General features: G+C 40.5%; 1 protein-coding gene across 1 annotated transcript in view; it reads left to right on the top strand.

Moving 5' to 3' along the window:
* Positions 1-47: 47 nt before the first annotated feature.
* Positions 48-18,933, top strand: part of mxd1 (MAX dimerization protein 1) — a 52,276-nt gene continuing 33,390 nt past the window's right edge. The window contains exons 1-2 of the mRNA XM_036597856.1: positions 48-1,656; positions 2,353-2,452. Of these exons, the coding sequence (XP_036453749.1) occupies positions 1,590-1,656; positions 2,353-2,452 (167 nt within the window). The 5' untranslated portion in view covers positions 48-1,589. The remainder of the gene's footprint in view (positions 1,657-2,352; positions 2,453-18,933) is intronic.

Here is an 18,933-nt window from a genome sequence, read left to right as displayed (position 1 = left end):
CCAATCGCGATTTAACAACAAACGTAGCACGGAGTTCGCAGCCCGTCTGAAAATCATTCGGCATTTCGGAAGAAAGTCGCTTCCAAACTGATTTATTCTCCGTTTCGTTTTTCAACGAAAAAGCACAGCGAACAACAGGAAAACCTGCTTCCTGCGAGCGCTCACCGCGAAGGCGGAGCAGAGCCAATAGGAACGCGGCCTGCGGTGGCGCTCGACCAATAGGAGAGCGGATCCCTCCGGTTTCCATGACAGAAGTTACAGTAACATGACAGTCGCTCACCAAGCTGCCTGCGGGAGCGACGTCAGTTTAGCATCTCCGCTTTTTTAAAATTATCTTTGACTGATTTCAGTTGCTCCTAAGTTAGCTGGGCTTAGCCGCTGGTTACAATCGAACGTTATTGCTTTTCTTGGTTTTTTTAAAACTATCTTTGATCAACCTGCTCCTTGCAGCCCGCTGGACAGTAATGTAGCTCAGTTAGCGACATTATAGCGAAAAAATAAACTCGAAACCAGCTGATTTGGTCTGAAACTGAAACTTGACCGACCAAAACAGACAACTACGACATTTTTCTTTGTTTTTTTTAAGCGTTTTTCTCCAACTGACTTGCTTTTTAAACGCATTTGTTACTCGACTAGCAGCTGGGCTAGCTAGTTTAGCCTAAATAACCGACACAAAACGGAGACAGTCGGTTAACTAACAGTTAGTTAGTCAACAAAGGGAATTATTAGCTGTTTGGCTGCATTTCGGACCTGCTTTTTCGTTGTTTGTCCTCCAAAGCTGCCTCTGGTAACGTTATAGCCTGCAAGCTAACGGCTTTGTCGGTTAAAACCCAGTAAAACCAGTGCTATTCCAGTAAATAAACCACAACATACTGCGTCTAGGTACCTTCAACAGTGTTTCAGACAGGCTGGCTTATCCAAGAAAGCAAAGCTGGTATTTAACGTAGCTAACGTAACAGGGTTGAGAGCAGCGTTAGGCTTGTTTTGACAACTTCATCAGCGCATTTTCATGTCAACCCCGTGTGTTTTTTATTCTCAAGGCCTTCGTTTTGTAGCTCTTTTGTTCAATTTACTTTCCATGGACCTTCCGAAAGCCAACCTTTGCTGATTTAGTTAGCCAGCTTTGCGAATGTAATGTGGAGCAGCAGCTAACAGCTAACAGGAGAGGCATTAAAACCACTCTGGAGGCTTTTTTCACTCGGATTCAGACCCAGTTTGGACCCTTTTTCACTCCGTTTATTTACATTTATTTTGTTTTGCAGTTATCAGAATCACTCGGGGGGGAAAAACCAGCGCAGGCTTAAGCTAATCTGTCAAAGGGCACATCTTTCTTATCAGAGCGGAATAAGCTGCTATTAATATCACCCAGATATTCCAGATATCGACATTGTTTTTTGCTTGTTTTTCCCCTTTTTTTTGGGCCTGGGGGTTTTTTAATGTCCAGCTTAGCTTAGCTTGTTTTTTTATTCTCCAACATCCAGCACAGCCGCCGAAACGGAGAGGGAACAACAGACAAACAGCGGGCAGCTTGTTTTCCTATTTCTGAGCCGGAGTGTCATTTTTATTATATCGGCTTGTTATTGTTGAAAATGGCCGCCATCGGGATGGTGCAGATGTTGATCGAAGCTGCTGAGTATCTTGATCGCAGAGAAAGAGGTAAATATGCATGCAATCATATATTTTTTAAGAGAGAGAGAGACAGAGAGAGAGAGAGAGAGAGAGAGACCATTGCTACACCACCATTGTTGCCAGCTTCAGGCTCACCAAACTCCACCAGCATCAAAAAAGCACACAGAAAGCTCTCCTTTAACCTACTTTATCAAGCCAAGATAGTGGAGAAATAGCCCCACAGGCTGTCAGCATGGATGGGCCAGTACGTGGTCAGTCCTTTCAGGGGATACTAATATGGTCTGACATGGTGTTGTGCCTCCTTCCAAGCTCTGTGATGGTGATGGACCTGTGTGCCTTGCATGAATGGACGTCTGTATTAGGGATATGTCTGCATTTGGGTGGACTATCTTTGTTTTGGCTGCTCAATGTGGGATTAAAATCCGTTTTCTAGTGATAGAGGCTTTCCTAGCGCACCCTTTCCCCTGTATCTGTTGTGGTTTGGCTGGCTGCTGGGTTTACTCGAGTTCAGATGACATCATTGACCCAAAAGCAGTAGATTTTGCACAAAATGGGAGTCTGTTTGCTCCTAATTCATCAAATAACACTTTCGAGAGCGAACCTACCAATTTTGCATGAGCTCCAGTGCTGCATACAATCGGAAGAGTGTTTGTTTTGCCACTGTTGTTGTTGTTATTGTTGATATTATTATTATTTATTTATTTATTTTTTTTTTTTTTACAGAAGCGGAACATGGATATGCCTCAATGCTACCTTTCACCAGCCACAAAGACAGGGACGGCTCCAAACGGAAAAACAAAAACAAGAAAAATTGCAGCAGCAGGTAAATGTGACCTAGTTTCCGAACGCAAACGGGCCCCGTATGGCCGTCCTATGCGGTCAGCCAGGTCTTTTCACAAACACAGTGGTCATTCCTAACAACTCACAGCCAGGAAGGGTTATTTGGGGTGTCCAGGCGTCCGTCCCACCTCCTCCTTCGACACGCCGTGGAGATCAGTAAGCTGTGCCTGGTTTGGGGCCGGAAAAGCTCTCCGCAGTCCCTTCAGGAGCGCTACACCACCACCACCACTACCTCCTCTCTGCTACTCACAGTCAGCATGTTTTTACACCCAGGCTCTATTTCTGTCGGCCAGCGTGGCTGTAGCCAAGATAAATAGATACGGAGGGGAAAAAAATACCATAAATTAGTTCTCTTAAAGGCGCTGCAGTCCTGCAGATGCTCTTCAGATAAGCCATAGGTTGAAATCTTGCAATGAACATCTCTTAAAATATGACTTTACCGGTATCTAGTGCTGTCTACCCTGGTTGGGTCGTTACTGTACATCCAGAATGTGCAATATTAGGGGTGTAACAGTACAATATGTCATATTATGCCACAACAGGTCATATTGAACCATTGTATAATTACTGGCATGTCAGCTTAAGGCTTGGGCAAGCTAATTTTTTGCTGTATCGAATCAGGATACCAATGTTTCATGTCCAGTCATTCTGAATTTTGTCAATCGTAGCAACCCTACAGCATATTCTACTGTATCGTAACACATATTATATTGTATTATTGCATCTTGACTGGCGTGTCAGCTTACTGCGAGGGTTTAAGCTCGGTCTAACACATTAGCTTGTAGCTAGAGCGTTAGATCAGCTGCGTTCCAAAGCCTAGTCTGCATTTCTCAGCCGCTTCGTCATAGAAGGCCGCTCCAAAGTGAAGGACCCTTCGCATACAGCCTAGAAATGCAGCCTACGTTCTGGGTGATTTGAGGGACGCTTTAGATGTTTCCTTCCCGGCCTTCGGTTACCCACAGTTTGCTGCGCAGGAGAAAATAGGGTAAAACAAAGCTGCTGGAGCTTGTTTTAAAATGTAAATTGTTCTTGTACTTGAATTCGTCTTCGTTACCTTATAAAGTGTAAAATCACTGATTAAAGTATATCGTCTATATATCATGTTTTATTTAGAAGTATTTGTAAATATGTAGTTTATCGTACTACATAAGAACATCTGCTTTTCCGTGAAGAATTGAAAAAGCAACAAACTCAATGCAACAGGCTCCATTTTCTCTCACCAGTTCCCTCAAGAAGTTTGGTGACGTAACCATTCAGCCTCATTAGTGCTGCTCCATTTGTGTGACCAATATGCTACTAAGGAGGAGTCTTCATAGGACAGTCCTACCAAGGACCCAGCCTGCCTCGGCTGGAGCCTCAGCTTTGGAACGCAGCTAATAAAACGCAGCTTTTGTTTTAAATATTGTACTTTTATTATGCTGAGTGCTTTGATAAGCCAAAAATGAAAACTGACATATTAATGTAAAGCACATTTTAGTCACTCTTCATTTTTACTGTATCGAATTAAGACAGCGCCGTATCGTATTAATCAAATTCTCAATTTTATGAACTGTCAAAGCTTTACACACCTTACTGTATCGTACTACGGTGTATTATTTTTATTGCATCATGACTTTCATGTTGGCTTATGGCTTGTATGTTAGCTTGGGGCTAATGTATTAGCTTGTGGCTGTAGCGTTAATTCAGGAGACTATAAAACAAAGCTTTTGTTTAAAAAGTTTGTACTGTTACAATAAAAAGCGCCATAGATAGATAGATAGATAGATAGATAGATAGGAAAGAGGGAACCTTAACATATTTCCATAAGGCACATTTCAGCCGCTGTATTGAAAAATATATGGAATTTAGATGCAAGTGTATCGTAAGAAATCCAATTCAGACATTTGTGAAACGTAAAAACCCTACAACTTATCCTACTAAGGCCCAATCCCATTTCTTATTTTTAGCCCCACCCCTTGTTTTCGAGTGTCACCTTGCGTCTTGGAACTGAGTTACAAGCAGTAGTGGGTGAAATCTTCCCTATGAAATGGGACCCTCAAATAAAAAGAGCATTACTTAATTTATACTAGCGCTGCTCTGTAGGCGACCCTGCCAGTCTGCAGTGACAGCAGAGGAGGGTAAAGTTCAGCTCCTCACTGCTGGGCTTCAGTTACATTTAGGGCATCATATGATATTCAAAGAGGGGGGCAATTATTTATTATCACCCACCCCTAATTCTTCATTGATATGAAGCTGAAGTCAGATATTCTCCAGCTTCTCGTTCGAATTTTCCCGTTCCACCTTAAATAGTGCCGCAGTTCTGGTGCCTGAGGAGCCAGAATGCACCTGCTACACCGTTTAAGGTGGAACGGGAAATTTAGCTAGCTAGCTACCGAGACATTAGTATACTACTAGCAATTTTTTATGCTTGTTTTGAAGAAAAGGCCCTAAATACATTGAAACGACATTAAACTAAGGTAATACAGTGGTTATTGTAATTTTTTAACAGAGAAAATTCTCACATTTGTGGGTTTCTTTGGTCTCTAGTTCAGCCGCCTTGCCGGTTTTTCTTTTTTTCTCATAACTCTCTGTTTGGGGTCTCTGAAAAACCTCAGCTTAGAGGGTCTTGTAGCCCCAACACTTCGCCCCACCCCTCTATCTCGACAAGAATCAGGACACCCTACCCCTAGACGTGAACGCGCAAAACGGAGGGGTAGGGCTAGGTGGTAGGGGCGAGGGGTGAAATGGGATTGGGCCTATATCGTAACGTATCGTGTTGTATTGTTGCATCCTGACCAGCGTGTTAGCTTGGGCCTAACATATTAGCTTGTAGCTAGAGGGCACAATAAAGCACAGCTTTTGTTTCAAATATTGTATAATGCTAAATGCTCTAATCTGAAAATGGAAACTACTGTTAATGTAAGACACATTTCTAGCTACTCTTTATTTTTACTGCATCGCAAAAAGGTATCGAACTAAGATACCACTGCGTCGTATCGAATTGAATTCTGAATGGTGTGAATCGTTACACCCCTACAGTGTATCATATTGCGTCATAACACATGGTATTGCATCGCTGGCTGCCGTGTTAGCTTGTGGGTGCTGTGAAGCACAGGACCCATTTAGTGTTTCTGTGCTTATGCAGTCTGAATGCAAGACGTTACTGGCTCTAATGTTGGACTTTTATAATGTTAAAAGCTCTTATAAACAGAAAATTGAAGCGTTAACATATTAATATTAACATAAGGCCAATTTGGAGCTTATTTATGCTGTATTGGGTGCATCAAACAAATTATTAATTTTGCGAATTGTTACACCCCTGCGCGTTTTTTAATGTAATGTTATGTATAATCGCTGCCAGGACCAGTATCTTCAACAGCATAACAGGCTAATTTAAGCGATCCAGCTGCCTTTCCCTTTGATGAATAAATAAGTCATGTCTTGAAAGATCAGACACAGCCCACAGGCTGAATGGATAGCCAGTTAGCGAAAACCCATTTTACAGAACACTGATATGTTGTTCAGCCTCTGCACCACCTTAGCGAATACAACCCAGCTTGCGCTGCTTAGACCCATCATTAACATGCATCTGCTTATCGTATTCAAGTGCCTCGTGTGACTCGAAGATCAGTGGAGTCCACATGGATCTTCATCACGTCTGCGTGACCATAAACACGCCCACTGATTCATCAGCCTTTCAGATCCTGTTCAGACATGCTGTCCCTTATTTGCTTCAGAGAGAGACGCACACACTTGTTTTTATCTAGCGTCGTTCATATGTCCCACTAGTATTATCTTCATGTGAGTAACTGTATGTAATGGCAATATGTTTTGTGTGGATTATATACAGTACTCTGGAAAAGTCAGAGAGCCCTGCATTTATCTCATTTACAGTCAGAACAGCCATTAAGTACAAGATATTCATTTTTCAGTGTCTGGAAAAAGAAACACAAACATAAATGTAGCAGAAAATTACACAGAAGCCTCAACAACTAATATATATCAGGTTTTTTGGTGTTCAGTGAGTCACTCTTTCCCTTTATTCCAGCTTCCATTCCTTTCACAAGACTCACTTTCAGTTCCTCAAAGAATCTGCAGACACATCTCCAAAGTTCAGTCTTAGAAGCTGGTTGATCATTTTCTGAAGTAATCAAACACATTCAGTGGTGTTGAGGTCTGGACTCTGGGGTGGTCAGTCCATCGTTCAGCTTCTTTGTTTGATGTGTCCGTCTCCTTTTCTCAGTGAGGTTCTTCTTGACAGCTACACATCCTTTCAGACCCACAGCGCTGAGTCGTCTTCTCACAGTGGAAGGATGGACAGAAACACCTGTGGATGTTTTCAGATCTGAAGCAAGAGTGCAGTCTTAAAGAAGATGGTTCCTCAAGGGTTCTTTAGTAAAGAAAATGGTTCTGTGTAGAAACTCTTTGTATGATTAAAGGGTTCTTTGCATGGTGAACTGGTTTTTCAGATTGATGAAGAATGTGTTTTATATGGTTCTATATAGAACCTTTTTGATAAGGTTTCCATATTGCACCAAAATGGGTTCTTCTAGTATTATGATGTCAAGCTTTGCACAATAGAAGAACCCTTTTTGGTGCTATATGGAACCCTTTTCAAAAAGGTTCTATATAGAACCTTCTACAGCACGTTCTCCATCAATCTGAAGAATGCTTTCATGATGCAGAAATCCTTTAATCATGCAAATGGTTCCCTCAGTGTTCATGGTTCTGTATAGAACCATTTTTACTAACGAATAGTACTATATAGAACCCTTTTCGAAAAGGTTCTATGTAAAAGCATCTACAGCACATTCAACAATAATCTGAAGAACGCTTTCATGATGCAAAGAAGCCTTTAATCATGCTGAGGGTTCTTTTAGTGTTCATGGTTCTAAAAAGAACTACTTTTTTTTTTTCGACTAAAGAATGGTGCTATATAGAACCCTTTCCAAAATGTTCCATATAGACCAACTACAGCACATTCAACATTAATCTGAAGAACGCTTTCATGATGCAAAGAACCCTTTAATCATGCAAAGGATCCTTGTTGTTTATAGTTCTATATATAACCTTTTTTTTATACTGAAGAACCCTTAAAGAACCATAATTTTTAAGTGTGTAGAGCTTGATTTTCTCCCTATCTCTGTGGACAGTTTTGATGGTCTACCAGGTCTTACTTGGTTGTGTGGAGTCCCATTTTTTTTCTGTATCCAGTTTTGGAAACTCCTACTTTTTCACTTATTTTCCTTTGACTTTCACCTTCATTATGAAGTGGATTATCTTATATCTAATCTTCTCAGAAACATCTGAAAAGATGAACAACCTGTTTATCATTCTGTTCATTCTGGAAGTGAAATGAATGAAGGGTGGTCTTTAGCTTTTGCACAGTGCTGTACATACATGCAGTGATATTTGTAGCTCTTTACATTCTGCTTTTCGCTGGTTTTTGTCCTGAAAATGTATGATAACAAGTGTACACACACACACACACACACACACACACACACACACACTGCACTGATTTTACTGACAGGCTCTCACGCTCACCCGCCACCCCCACTCTTGTTAATTACTCGACCATCAACGCCTTGGGTCTCCTCCATCCTCCGCTGAATAGCTCTCCAGGATCCTGTACATCCTTTTGAACTGGATGCAGCTGATTGTTCCTTATCGTTGGTATTAATGCGTTATTAAGCTTATTTTTGGCTGCTGTGCGAGCTCGCATGCTTTGATTGTTCGCACAGTGTTAATTAAGTTTTTTTTTCTCTCTTTTTTGGACTGTAGCTCCTACCAGACCTCTCTGTTTTTTGTGCCCATCTGTTCATCACGCCACTAGTTTAGTCATACGCGCTGATAGCCTTTTAATACGTGCGGTCCTTCTAAGGGTTCTGCGAGTGTACGAGTGGTTTGGGAGGATTTGCGTGAGGGTGTTTGGGCAGTGTTTGTATGCTTGTGTTTTCTAATAACAGGCTGTGACTTAGAGGAAGCCAGAGTATCAGGGAAGGAACTACATGACGTGACACATTATTGCTGGGCGGAATTGATAAAATTGAAGATCATGCTATTTTCCAAATATATAACAGTATCATGGTATCAGAATATATTAAAGCATTAATAAAGCTAATGAGCCCATACGTGCTTTGTGCTGTTCTCTATGCTAACAAAATGCCTTACCAACCTGACGTAGCTTGTTTTTGTTGGACTGTTAAAATGACACCAGATCCTTAAACAGTATTGTTAAGGTTAACCAGAAAGGAAACTCACTGTTTACCGTTTTTATAACATTTACAGTTATTGCAGAACAGTCTAAAGCACATTTACAGGTGGTAGTCTGGTAGTGGTGATCAATATAATGATATTTATCATTATCGTGATAAATTCTGTCACAATATGCTCTTCTAAGTATACTATGAATATAGTAAGTGCTTATAAACACTAACCAATTGCATATTTAATTGGATTCAGTGCAGTGCAGTATATGAAATGTTAAATAAGGCCAAGTTCACACAGCAGGTAAAAGTGCCCCAAATCTGATTTTCTCACCAAATCGGATGTTTTTGTTTGGCTGTTCACAATATCTTTTAAATGTGATCTGTATGCGACATCAGTCTGAACAGATCAGCTCCTAAACTGACCTGCATGGGCAAAAGAACAGAGCTTCACGCGGCTCATCCAGAGGTAAACAATCACGACCGCCAACAAACGCCAGGCGCTCCCGGAGGATCAGCTTCATCTTCACCAGCATCACAGGAGCCATCATGAAGCTTCACTGACTGACAGCTGGGCTCATCACCCAGAATGTGTTTGAGCCGTAAAAAGGGCGCGGTCACTTCTTTGGTTCGTTTCCTCGGATTCTTTAAACTCTGCTTTCAGACTTTTAACTGTTCTTTGACGCTGCAGACTCGTTCTCCTGCAGCCGCGTTCGGACATTTCTTTCAAAACCTCTTTGAACACAGAGGGTTTTGGATAAATCTCTTCTAATTTTGTACAGAAACATCAGCCCAAATGTTTTTGAGTCTCAGCAGCGTGAAATTATGACGAATGTCGAGTTGGATTGACGTAAAAAGTTGCATGAATTCCGATCTGGCTGTTCAGACTGAGTCGCACTGCTGCAGATCGGATATCGGATTTCAGTACCACATATGAAAGCGTCTCAAATCAGAATTGAAAATGTCACCATTTGAAGAAAAAGATCGGATTTGGGACACTTTCACCTGCTGTGTGAACACAGACTGAAAGTCAGAGTATTTAGGATGTTTGATAGGATTATTGGAACTAGTGGGTTGTTTTGTCTGTTCCAACTAATCAAACCTCAGAAAACCTAAAATATTGTGATTCATTATCATCTATCGAGAAAATGTCTTGAATTATTGTGGTACTATACTTTTGCCATATCATTAACCCCCGCTGTCATTTCCTGGATACCATGATTAAGGCTCTCAAAATAGATTTCAAAAGCTTAAAACGAACAGCTTGACTGCTGTTTTATGAAGACTTTTATTAATAATAATATAATGTTATATTATTAATCCATGAATATCACTAACACTGCTGAGCCATATCACCATATAACCAAGAGAAGTGATACATTATTCAGCACTATAACGTTTCTTTACCTGTAGAGAGGAAGATAGAGGACACTTAGCTGTGCATACAGGCACCTGCTATAGTCTGTGTCAGAGTGTATGTGTGGTCTGTAACTGGAGATAACTGGATATGAAATCCTGATAAGGGTAACCCAGGGTCGGTGCTATTTATACACAGCTGTAGGTGGCGTGGTCAGTGGGGAAACTGTTTATTATTCAAACGGTAACGAGCAGGAAGTGGTGCAGGTGAGCATGTGGGCTTCCTCTGCGTAATAAACGTTAGCAGTGCTTCTTTTAAAGCCCCCCTCTAATCGTTTTTTAGCTTCCACATCCTTCTCAAGAATGAAAAACACCTCCTCTTAAAATTAAACGGGGGGTGTATTTTCTCAGTGTGAGATCACATGTCGTCATAGCAACATCCACGGTGCTGGGTATCGGTGTTCGACACGTGGGAGGCTGCCGCGAGTGTATGTACGTCCGCATGAAGTGAGATGATCCCAGAGATTAAGAATTTAATTTGGCGCTTGAAATAATGAGCCATTCATAAAGAGACTCGCACTTTGTACAGTAAATGGTGCTTCTTGGCGAAGGCTGTTGATGATCTATACAGTACATACATTCAAGTGTAGACTAGTTATACACCGATCAGGCATAACATTATGACCACCTCCTTGTTTCTACACTCATCGTCCATTTTATCAGCTCCACTTACTATATAGGTGCACTTTGTAGTTCTACAGTTACAGACTGTAGTCCATCTGTTTCTCTGATACTTTGTTAGCCCCTTTTTACCCTGTTCTTCAGTGGTCAGGACCCCCATGGACCCTCACAGAGCAGGTACTATTTGTGTGGTGGATCATTCTCAGCACTGCAGTAACACTGATATGGTGGTGGTGTGTTAGTGTGTGTTGCGCTGGTCTGAGTGGATCAGACACAGCAGTGCTGCTGGAGTTTTTAGTCACAGCAATGAAATCAGATTCTGGTTCTGTAGGTAAAGATACTTTTTTGAATGATCCTGATGCTTTAGATTGTTGCCGATCACGCATGAGCCACATCTTCGTGTATGAGGTGGTAACATCTGCCTGAGTGGATGCATGAATTAAAAGCTACAAAGTTTTGGAAATGAAAGTACATCTGTGGCTCATAGTCCTGAAGTAGCAGCTAATCTGCTAATTAACCCACTGATGCCTAGACAAAAATGCATGTTTCTGCAAAAAAATGCTTTTCTTTAATTATGTGATTTCTTAATGGTCTATTTTGATGTGTAAACGTAATCTAACGAAGCTAAAAAGATTTTCGCGTCATAAACTACCATTTTAAACACTGCAAAAAATGAATTATCCTAAATATTATCCTAATATTTCTCCTCTTGGGATTGTTGTAAGCTTAATTGAAGATTATTTACCTTATTTCTAGACATTTTTACTTGTTTTAAGTGATCATGTACAATAATCTCACTATATTGGCAGATAATTTTGCTTGTTACTGTTGTTGAACCAGTGAGATCATTTTACTCAATAAAATGACCTAAAGCAAGTAAGAAAACCTGGAAATAAGGTAGATAATCTTATCAGTGCACAACCATCTCAAAATGGGAAATGTTAGATATATCGACTAGATTTAAGATCATTTCACTTGACAAGATGCCGTTTTTTGTAGTGAACAAGCAGCCACATGAATAGGAATATGCTTCACACTTCAGTGTTTGTTTCTCTGATAAAGCCAACTAGTAATGAGGATTTCCACAGTAGCGTGAAACTTTCACAGTGCATCAAACCGTAAAGGCAGCGTGGAGCTTCATTATACAGTGATCAAAAACATGGTAGCACACAAAGCTCCAATTCCACACGCTGATCCATTTTACTGACCGACATGGACATGCACGCTCACCAGCTACTCTGGGAGCAGATTTTAATCAGTTAAAGGGGAAAGAAACAAAGACTCTGAATAGATTGTCAATGATAAATTAGATAAGAAGTTTAACAAGCCTATTGTGAGATGAATTGACTACACGGAAACACCAAAACCCAAAATGTGCAGGACGGGGGTACTCCAGCACCCGGATTAGAAACTACTGGTGTAGTTGAACCAATGCTGCCTGATCCGCAATGCTTGAAATACCGGACTGGACCTTTAAGGACAGGACTGATTTGCATGAAGTCACAGTCTTCGGCCCAGTCCCATTTCTTCTTTTTACTCCTATCCCTTGTTTTCAAGTGTCACCCTAACTCAGTTCATAGGGGTATTGGTTGAAATCTTGCCCTACGAAATGGGACAACCCTCAAATTGGGGAAAAAAAACAAAAAAAAACATTGCTCCATTAACAGGCTAATAGCGCTGCTCTGTAGGCGACCCGGCTCGTCTTCAGTGATAGCAGAGGAGGGAAAGGTTCAGCTCCTCACTGCTGGGCTTTAGTTACATTTAGGGAATCATATGCCTTCAAAGAGGGGGGCAATTATTTATTATTTATTATCGCCCTTATCACCAATTCTTTGGTGTTACAAAGCTGAAGTCACATATTCTCCAGCTTCTTGTTCGAATTTTCCCGTTCCATCTTAAACGGTCCAGCAGTTACATTCTAGCGCTTCAGGCATCAGAACTGCTGGACTATTTAAGGTGGAACGGGAAAGTTAGCTAGCTAGCTACCGATACATTAGCATGCTATTAGTGATTTTTATTTATTTATTTATTTTTTTTATGCTCGTTATGAAGAAAACGACAATAATACATTGAAATGACATTAAACTAAGATAATACAGTGGTTATCATGATTTTTTATGAAGAAAATTCTCACATTTGTGGGTTTCTTTGGTCGCTCATTCAGCCGTCTTGCTGTTTTTTCTTTTTTTCTCATATCACTCTGTTTGGAGCCTCTGAAAAACCTCAGTTTGGAGGGCCATGTAGCCCCAACACTTCGCCCTCCCCCTCTATCTCAACAAAAATCTGGACACCCTACCCCTAGATGTGAACGTGCAAAACAGAGGGCTAAGGGCTAAGTGGTAGGGGCGAGGGGTGAAATGGGACTGGGCCTTAAACCTTTCCTAGGCCTTTACTGCAAGTGGCAGCGCTTCTTCATTGGAAATCCTTTTTTAGACCAGGCCTAGACTTCCTCTTTGTCTGGATTACTTGCCTCTGAAGTCAAATCAATTGGCTTTGCATGTCCAGTCAATGTTGCCCTTAAGAACCCTTGTTAGACAGTTCAATTTTGATGTCCCGTTTGACCCACCTATGGTTTCTCGTAGGGCTTGGTTTGCACAACATTGGCTCAGACATTTAGGGCTGGTTTCTTGGACACAGATTAAGCCTAGTCTTGGCCTGAATTGCAATGGCAGTCAGCTTATGAAATATCCAGGGGAGAAGGGCTTAAATCCATCTGCTCCATCACTCCAGAGAACGCAGTTCCACTCCGCCCAGTGCTGAGGGGCTTTATACCCCTCTAGTCCATACTTGGCATTGGAAACGGTGACCTTAGGTTTATGTGTGGCTGAGCATCACATTATACTGGTCAGTGCTTTTTTATGCAGAAAAGAGATGAGCGATTTAGATTTGTCAAGGATTTAATTTTTAAATAATGTCACTACCAAAACACAGAGTTTCGGTCGGTGGGCGGAGCCTTATTTTAGCCATGCCCCTGTATTTTAAAGCAGGAAGCGAGACTGCATCCCTGTCCCTCATAGCCACGTTGAGCAGTTAGATCCCCTTTTTTTGACGTGTGTCCCAAAGTCTAAAAATCAGTGTGAAACATTAAAAATTGTCATTACCGTAACACATTATCTGCAATTAAGTAAACATTTTTTGTGTTTTAATGAAAAATATGATGATTATATGTGTGTTTACTGGTCATATAAGCTTGCTGGTTAGTGTTTTTGAGCTCCCCTCAAAATTAGCTTAAATTGTCAGTACCAAAATAGTCACTACTGAAACCTTACCAAATGTTTTCATCATGAAAAGCTTCTTCAGATTAATGGAGAATGTGCTGTGGATGGTTCTTTATAGAACTTTTTGAAAAGGGTTCTATATAGCACCAAAAAGGGTTCTTCTACTGTTGCAAACTTGACATTGTAACAATAGGAGAACCCTTTTCAAAAAGGTTCTATATAGAACCATCTACAGCACATTCTTAAGAACCCTTTCATGATGCAAAGAACCCTTTAATCATGCAAATCTTTATAGAACCATTTTCTTTACTAAAGAACCCCTTTGTAGCCATGAGCTAATATGTAAGCCTCCAGCTCCAATGCAACAATATAATGTGTAGTATTGTTACGTCCCTAATGCATGGACGCCTATGACAGCTCTGCTGATAACGCCGTGTTGTGTGAGCTGTGAGACGACAGCTGTGGCTCCAGGTCCTCGGGCACCACTAGTTTGCTCCATGACTCTTTGTTTACCGTATCAAGCTGGCAGGTCGATTGAAAGCAATTCAGTTGATTGTGCTTTGTTAAGAAGCACCTCATTAATATGCAAGCTTCATTCACCGTATCAGAATTTGTCTCATTGTGTGTAACAAACAATGTTCTTAAATGGGAATTCCACTAATTATTCCACATTTCTGCATAATTAAAAGGTTAAGATGTAAACAGAGTCGTTCAGAGTGGTTTGGTGTGAAACGCTCTGTTCTAGAGAAACTTAGTCATAATTGTTCACAGTGGTGGTGATAGGAACCAGACGTCCACCTCTAAAAGCTCCCTTGCAGAAAGTTACTACATGAAATGGCAGCCTGATGTCTGTGACATTGTTTTGGCCTAAACATGTGTTTTTATCGAAAAAGAAAATTTATATTTTTTTGTTTGGCTATTATCCACATTACATATCGTCACCGTCCAAAGAAAAACAAGAATCTCCAAAATAGTAAGTTTACAGGAGAGGGCGAAAACACTCTTGCCTTTTAATGTAAGTCAATGTAAAGAGGCTTTATTTGGAGTAATTTTGGAGCATTTCTGTTTGTCCAATCATCATGAAACTTTCACACACCGTAAAGGACAGCTGCTGTGTTGAAATGATGTAGAAAAATAAAAATCGACAAAAATGGAGATACATGGCTTTTACTGGACAGCAACGATATAAAAACTTGGGTAGATTCACTGGTGGTTTTGAACAGTAAAACCTGTGCAGAAATCAGATTTAAGTTTCTCTATACTGGGATATTTCACATCAAATCTGAATGAATTAATGAATTAATAATAATTCAACGATTGAATTATGTGAACATTGAGGAATTCTGGGATGCCCCTTCATCTTTAACATAGATTATGGAATTTATCGCAAGTAATTTGGACTATTTTTATTGGTCCGTTCATCATGGTATGTTCACACAATGCGCAGGGCAGCTGGTGTAAAACATACAACGAGAAAAATGGTGTTAAGAGGTTTTGATATGACCGAGACAATATACATGTGTGAATGGGAACCTCGTGTGATATGTGGGTCAGGTGTCACAAGACTCTCTCTCTCCTCCTCTCTTTCTCCTGCTCTCTCTCTCTCCTCTTTCCTTCCCTGGCTGGTTACGTTTCCTGATGGCTTGTAGGGGGAAGGGTGGGAGTGTTATGTGTGCTCATATCCTTCCCTCCCCCCTCTCTGTTCTGCACAATTGCCAGATCGGAGCGACCAGTACAGTCGCACAGCTCCACCATTACACAGATGACACTCCTCCACCTACCTCTCCCCTGCATACACACACACACACACACACACACACACACACACACACACATACACACACACACACACACACGCTTAGTACAGCATGTACCTTCCTAAAGCTGCCGATCGTACATTCCTACACCCTTCATCAAATGGACAGCCTTGACATTATGTCAACCCAGTTTTGACTGGAAGTAGGACCTACTAGTAATTTTCAGTGGGGATGTCCTGACTCAATACAGAGGATCCAGCATGTTTTAGTGGGTTGGTATTGGCTATATTTAGCCAAACTCACTTCTGTTTACGGCACTGATCCAATACCAGGTATCAATGTCAAGCCGATATCAGTAGAAACTTCTAGATGGGATATTTGGTGTTGATAAGCAACATGACTGTCTAACTAAGCTAACACCAGCTACTCAAACCAGCTGACTAACTTTCATATTTCCTAGCAAACTAAAGAACCTAATGAGTATATTAGCTCATCCCTGAACTCAGCTTTTAGTAAGTTAGCTCTCTATTTTGTGGAGGTAATAGTTTAGCTAGCTGGCTGCCAAGGTTACGGACTTCAACCCACATTGACAGTGGGTTTCTTTGGGAGGAAAAAAGACCATGTTTTAAATTATTCCTTCAGCGTGATTATTTCACTTTCAACCCCTCTCGGCTGTTATTTCTTACTAAATCGTTTAAAAAGTCTAAAAGCTAAGTTTACTTGGTCTATTTAGTGGCTTATGAGCTGCCATCATAGCCAAGCTATTAAGCCCTCTCAACAGCTTATTGGTGATGTTGGGCACTTGGGTACAACATGAATTTTGATTGATTATCCCACATTCATTAACCATACTGATTGGGCTGAAGATAGACTCTCACAGTGCCAGTCTGATATGGGATTTTCAAAAAGGAACGTTTTATTTCTTAAAAAATACTAAAAAATATTGTCGGCACCAAATTATTAACTCAATTTTAGTTAACTCACTGGTCAGATATAACCGTATAATTCTAAACCCACAATATATATGTACAATATATCGCTGCTGTCAGGACAAAACCTCATATCTCGTTTTTAATTTTTTGACATAATTTGAAAATGCCTGTTGCCCTTTACATTGTGTATAAATTTCATGATGAATGGACCAAAAGAAATGACCAAAAATGACATGAAAAAAGTCTGGTTCCATTGTCTTACATTAAAAGCAAAGAAGGTTTTTTCCTTCTATATATACATATATATGCCACCCCTCATATGATCATGAGAATAATTGTTTATGCCTATAATTTACTGCCGAAAGCCAAACATTTTGGGGCACTTGCTGTTATTTTATTATTATTTTTTTTTTTATAGCCCAAGCCCTAGTTTTCCCTGACTATGGGCTTTCCCCTCTGATTAGCATATTAAGATAGATGCTGTTTGTAGAAGCATTTAGTTGCTGCATGTAAAAAGAAGAACATCATCTCAAGCTGCACTAGCTGGGCTGAATTGAGCACGCTAAGGTAACTAATAGCTGCAAGGAAAGGACGTGTGCTATTTTAAGAGATGTAGCTTTGACAGTGTAGCCTTGGGAAACACGGAGGAAAAAATTTTCTGTTTTGAGAACGTCCTGCGTTGGGTTTGGAGCTCAGTCTCTTCAGATGGACCGATTTCCATAAATCCAGAACTTCCAGGCATGCGCTCCGATGAATGATGGAGTTGAACTGCAGTTTTATGCAAGCTTTAGTGAACTAGGGAGGTTGTTTGAGGTACAAATTGTCATAAATTGCAATTGAGCTATTCGTGCATTCTTTCTTAGCAGTTGTTGCCAATTTGGAGAAATTTTACAGAACATTGAGTTGACAAAAACTGTTTCTAGTTCTAGCACATCTTTAACGTTGAGTTTTCCCGCTTACAATTGAAATTGATAAACAGATTATCCACCATGCTCACATTTGCTTGAGTACATGACAAAAACTGCACCCATCTATTTCCATCTAGGGTCACTTTTCACATGCATACAAAATAAATAGAATTTGAAATTAATAGCACTCCAAATTGATGTATTTTGATAAAAACTGGGAGGTTCAGTCTCTCTTTAGGTTGAGTAGGATCTCTGCTAACGTTCTGTAAAGCTTGCCTAATCTAACAGCAGCAGGCTATGAATGTGGGCGGGGAATGGATACAAAGTCTATATACAGTGACACCAAAAAATATTAAGAAGTTTTTGGATGTTTGGTCCATATTTTAAACCAACCATTCCAAGATTGTCATTTTCTTTTCACCAGAGTTTTCATTCAGAAGGCGGCTGCTGAGTTTCAGATGTTATTTCTTTGCAGGCTTCTGCCGATTTGCATCCAAAATGCCTTTCGAGTTCATGTTCCCATAAAGAACACAAGCTCACCGACACCACCGTAAGAAAAACAGCTCCAGACTTTGATGCTTCCACCTCTGTGTGTTACAAAACCCTTAGTGCAGTCTAGTTGCAGTTCTTCTCCAGGCAAACAGTCAATCATCAGACCTGTGATGTGCTAAAAGTGTTTTTCCTCTCAAAAAATATCATTTTAAGAAGCTACATACAGAAATTCACCAGTCTACCAAAGCTTAGTGTCCATATACAAACTCAAATACTTGGGGACACTGTGTGTCAACCCTACTCTATTGGACTGAATGGAAATGTTTGGCATAATTCAATTACCTTCATGCTATTTATTTTTTACATGGTGGAACAGGTGGCTTAACATACAGTAGAGGCCTCAGTAGTGTAAGAAGGGCTGTTATGTCAGCGGTATCTGTCTGACACACACCCACACTGCAGTATACACCTCTCTCTGAGGGCAGCTGAGACGTTCCCCTCTGCGTTCCTCACACACATGGTTAACACATTAGCCATGTTCTCTTCATATGGCATCACCTTTGCCACTCTGAGGGCGTCTCCGGCGTCTGAAGGGCGTATGGGTGTCAGAAAGCACTGCTGAGATAAGCTCTTTTGGAATGTGTTGTGTCTCTTGTAGTGTTAGTGCTGGGGGATGTATTGTCTTGGTACTGGTGTCGTACTACAGTATTGATTATTAGTTTCATCTTAGTTAAAAAAAAAAAACAAAAAAACATATCCAACATGTTTCTTGTGTTTTATTTTATTTGTGTTTTTATTTTATATTATTTTTTTCCCCAAGGTCCACTTATGACATTTCTTGGAGTTTCTATATTAAATATACAACATAATTTAAACATAATTAATTTCACATGAGCATTTTCCAACCTAGTTTTATTTCCTAGAATTAAACA

Source organism: Colossoma macropomum, unplaced genomic scaffold (genome assembly GCF_904425465.1).
Source record: "Colossoma macropomum unplaced genomic scaffold, Colossoma_macropomum, whole genome shotgun sequence".
NCBI lineage: Eukaryota > Metazoa > Chordata > Actinopteri > Characiformes > Serrasalmidae > Colossoma > Colossoma macropomum.
The sequence above is the reverse complement of the archived record's forward strand: the minus strand, read 5'-3'. Positions and strand labels throughout refer to the sequence as shown.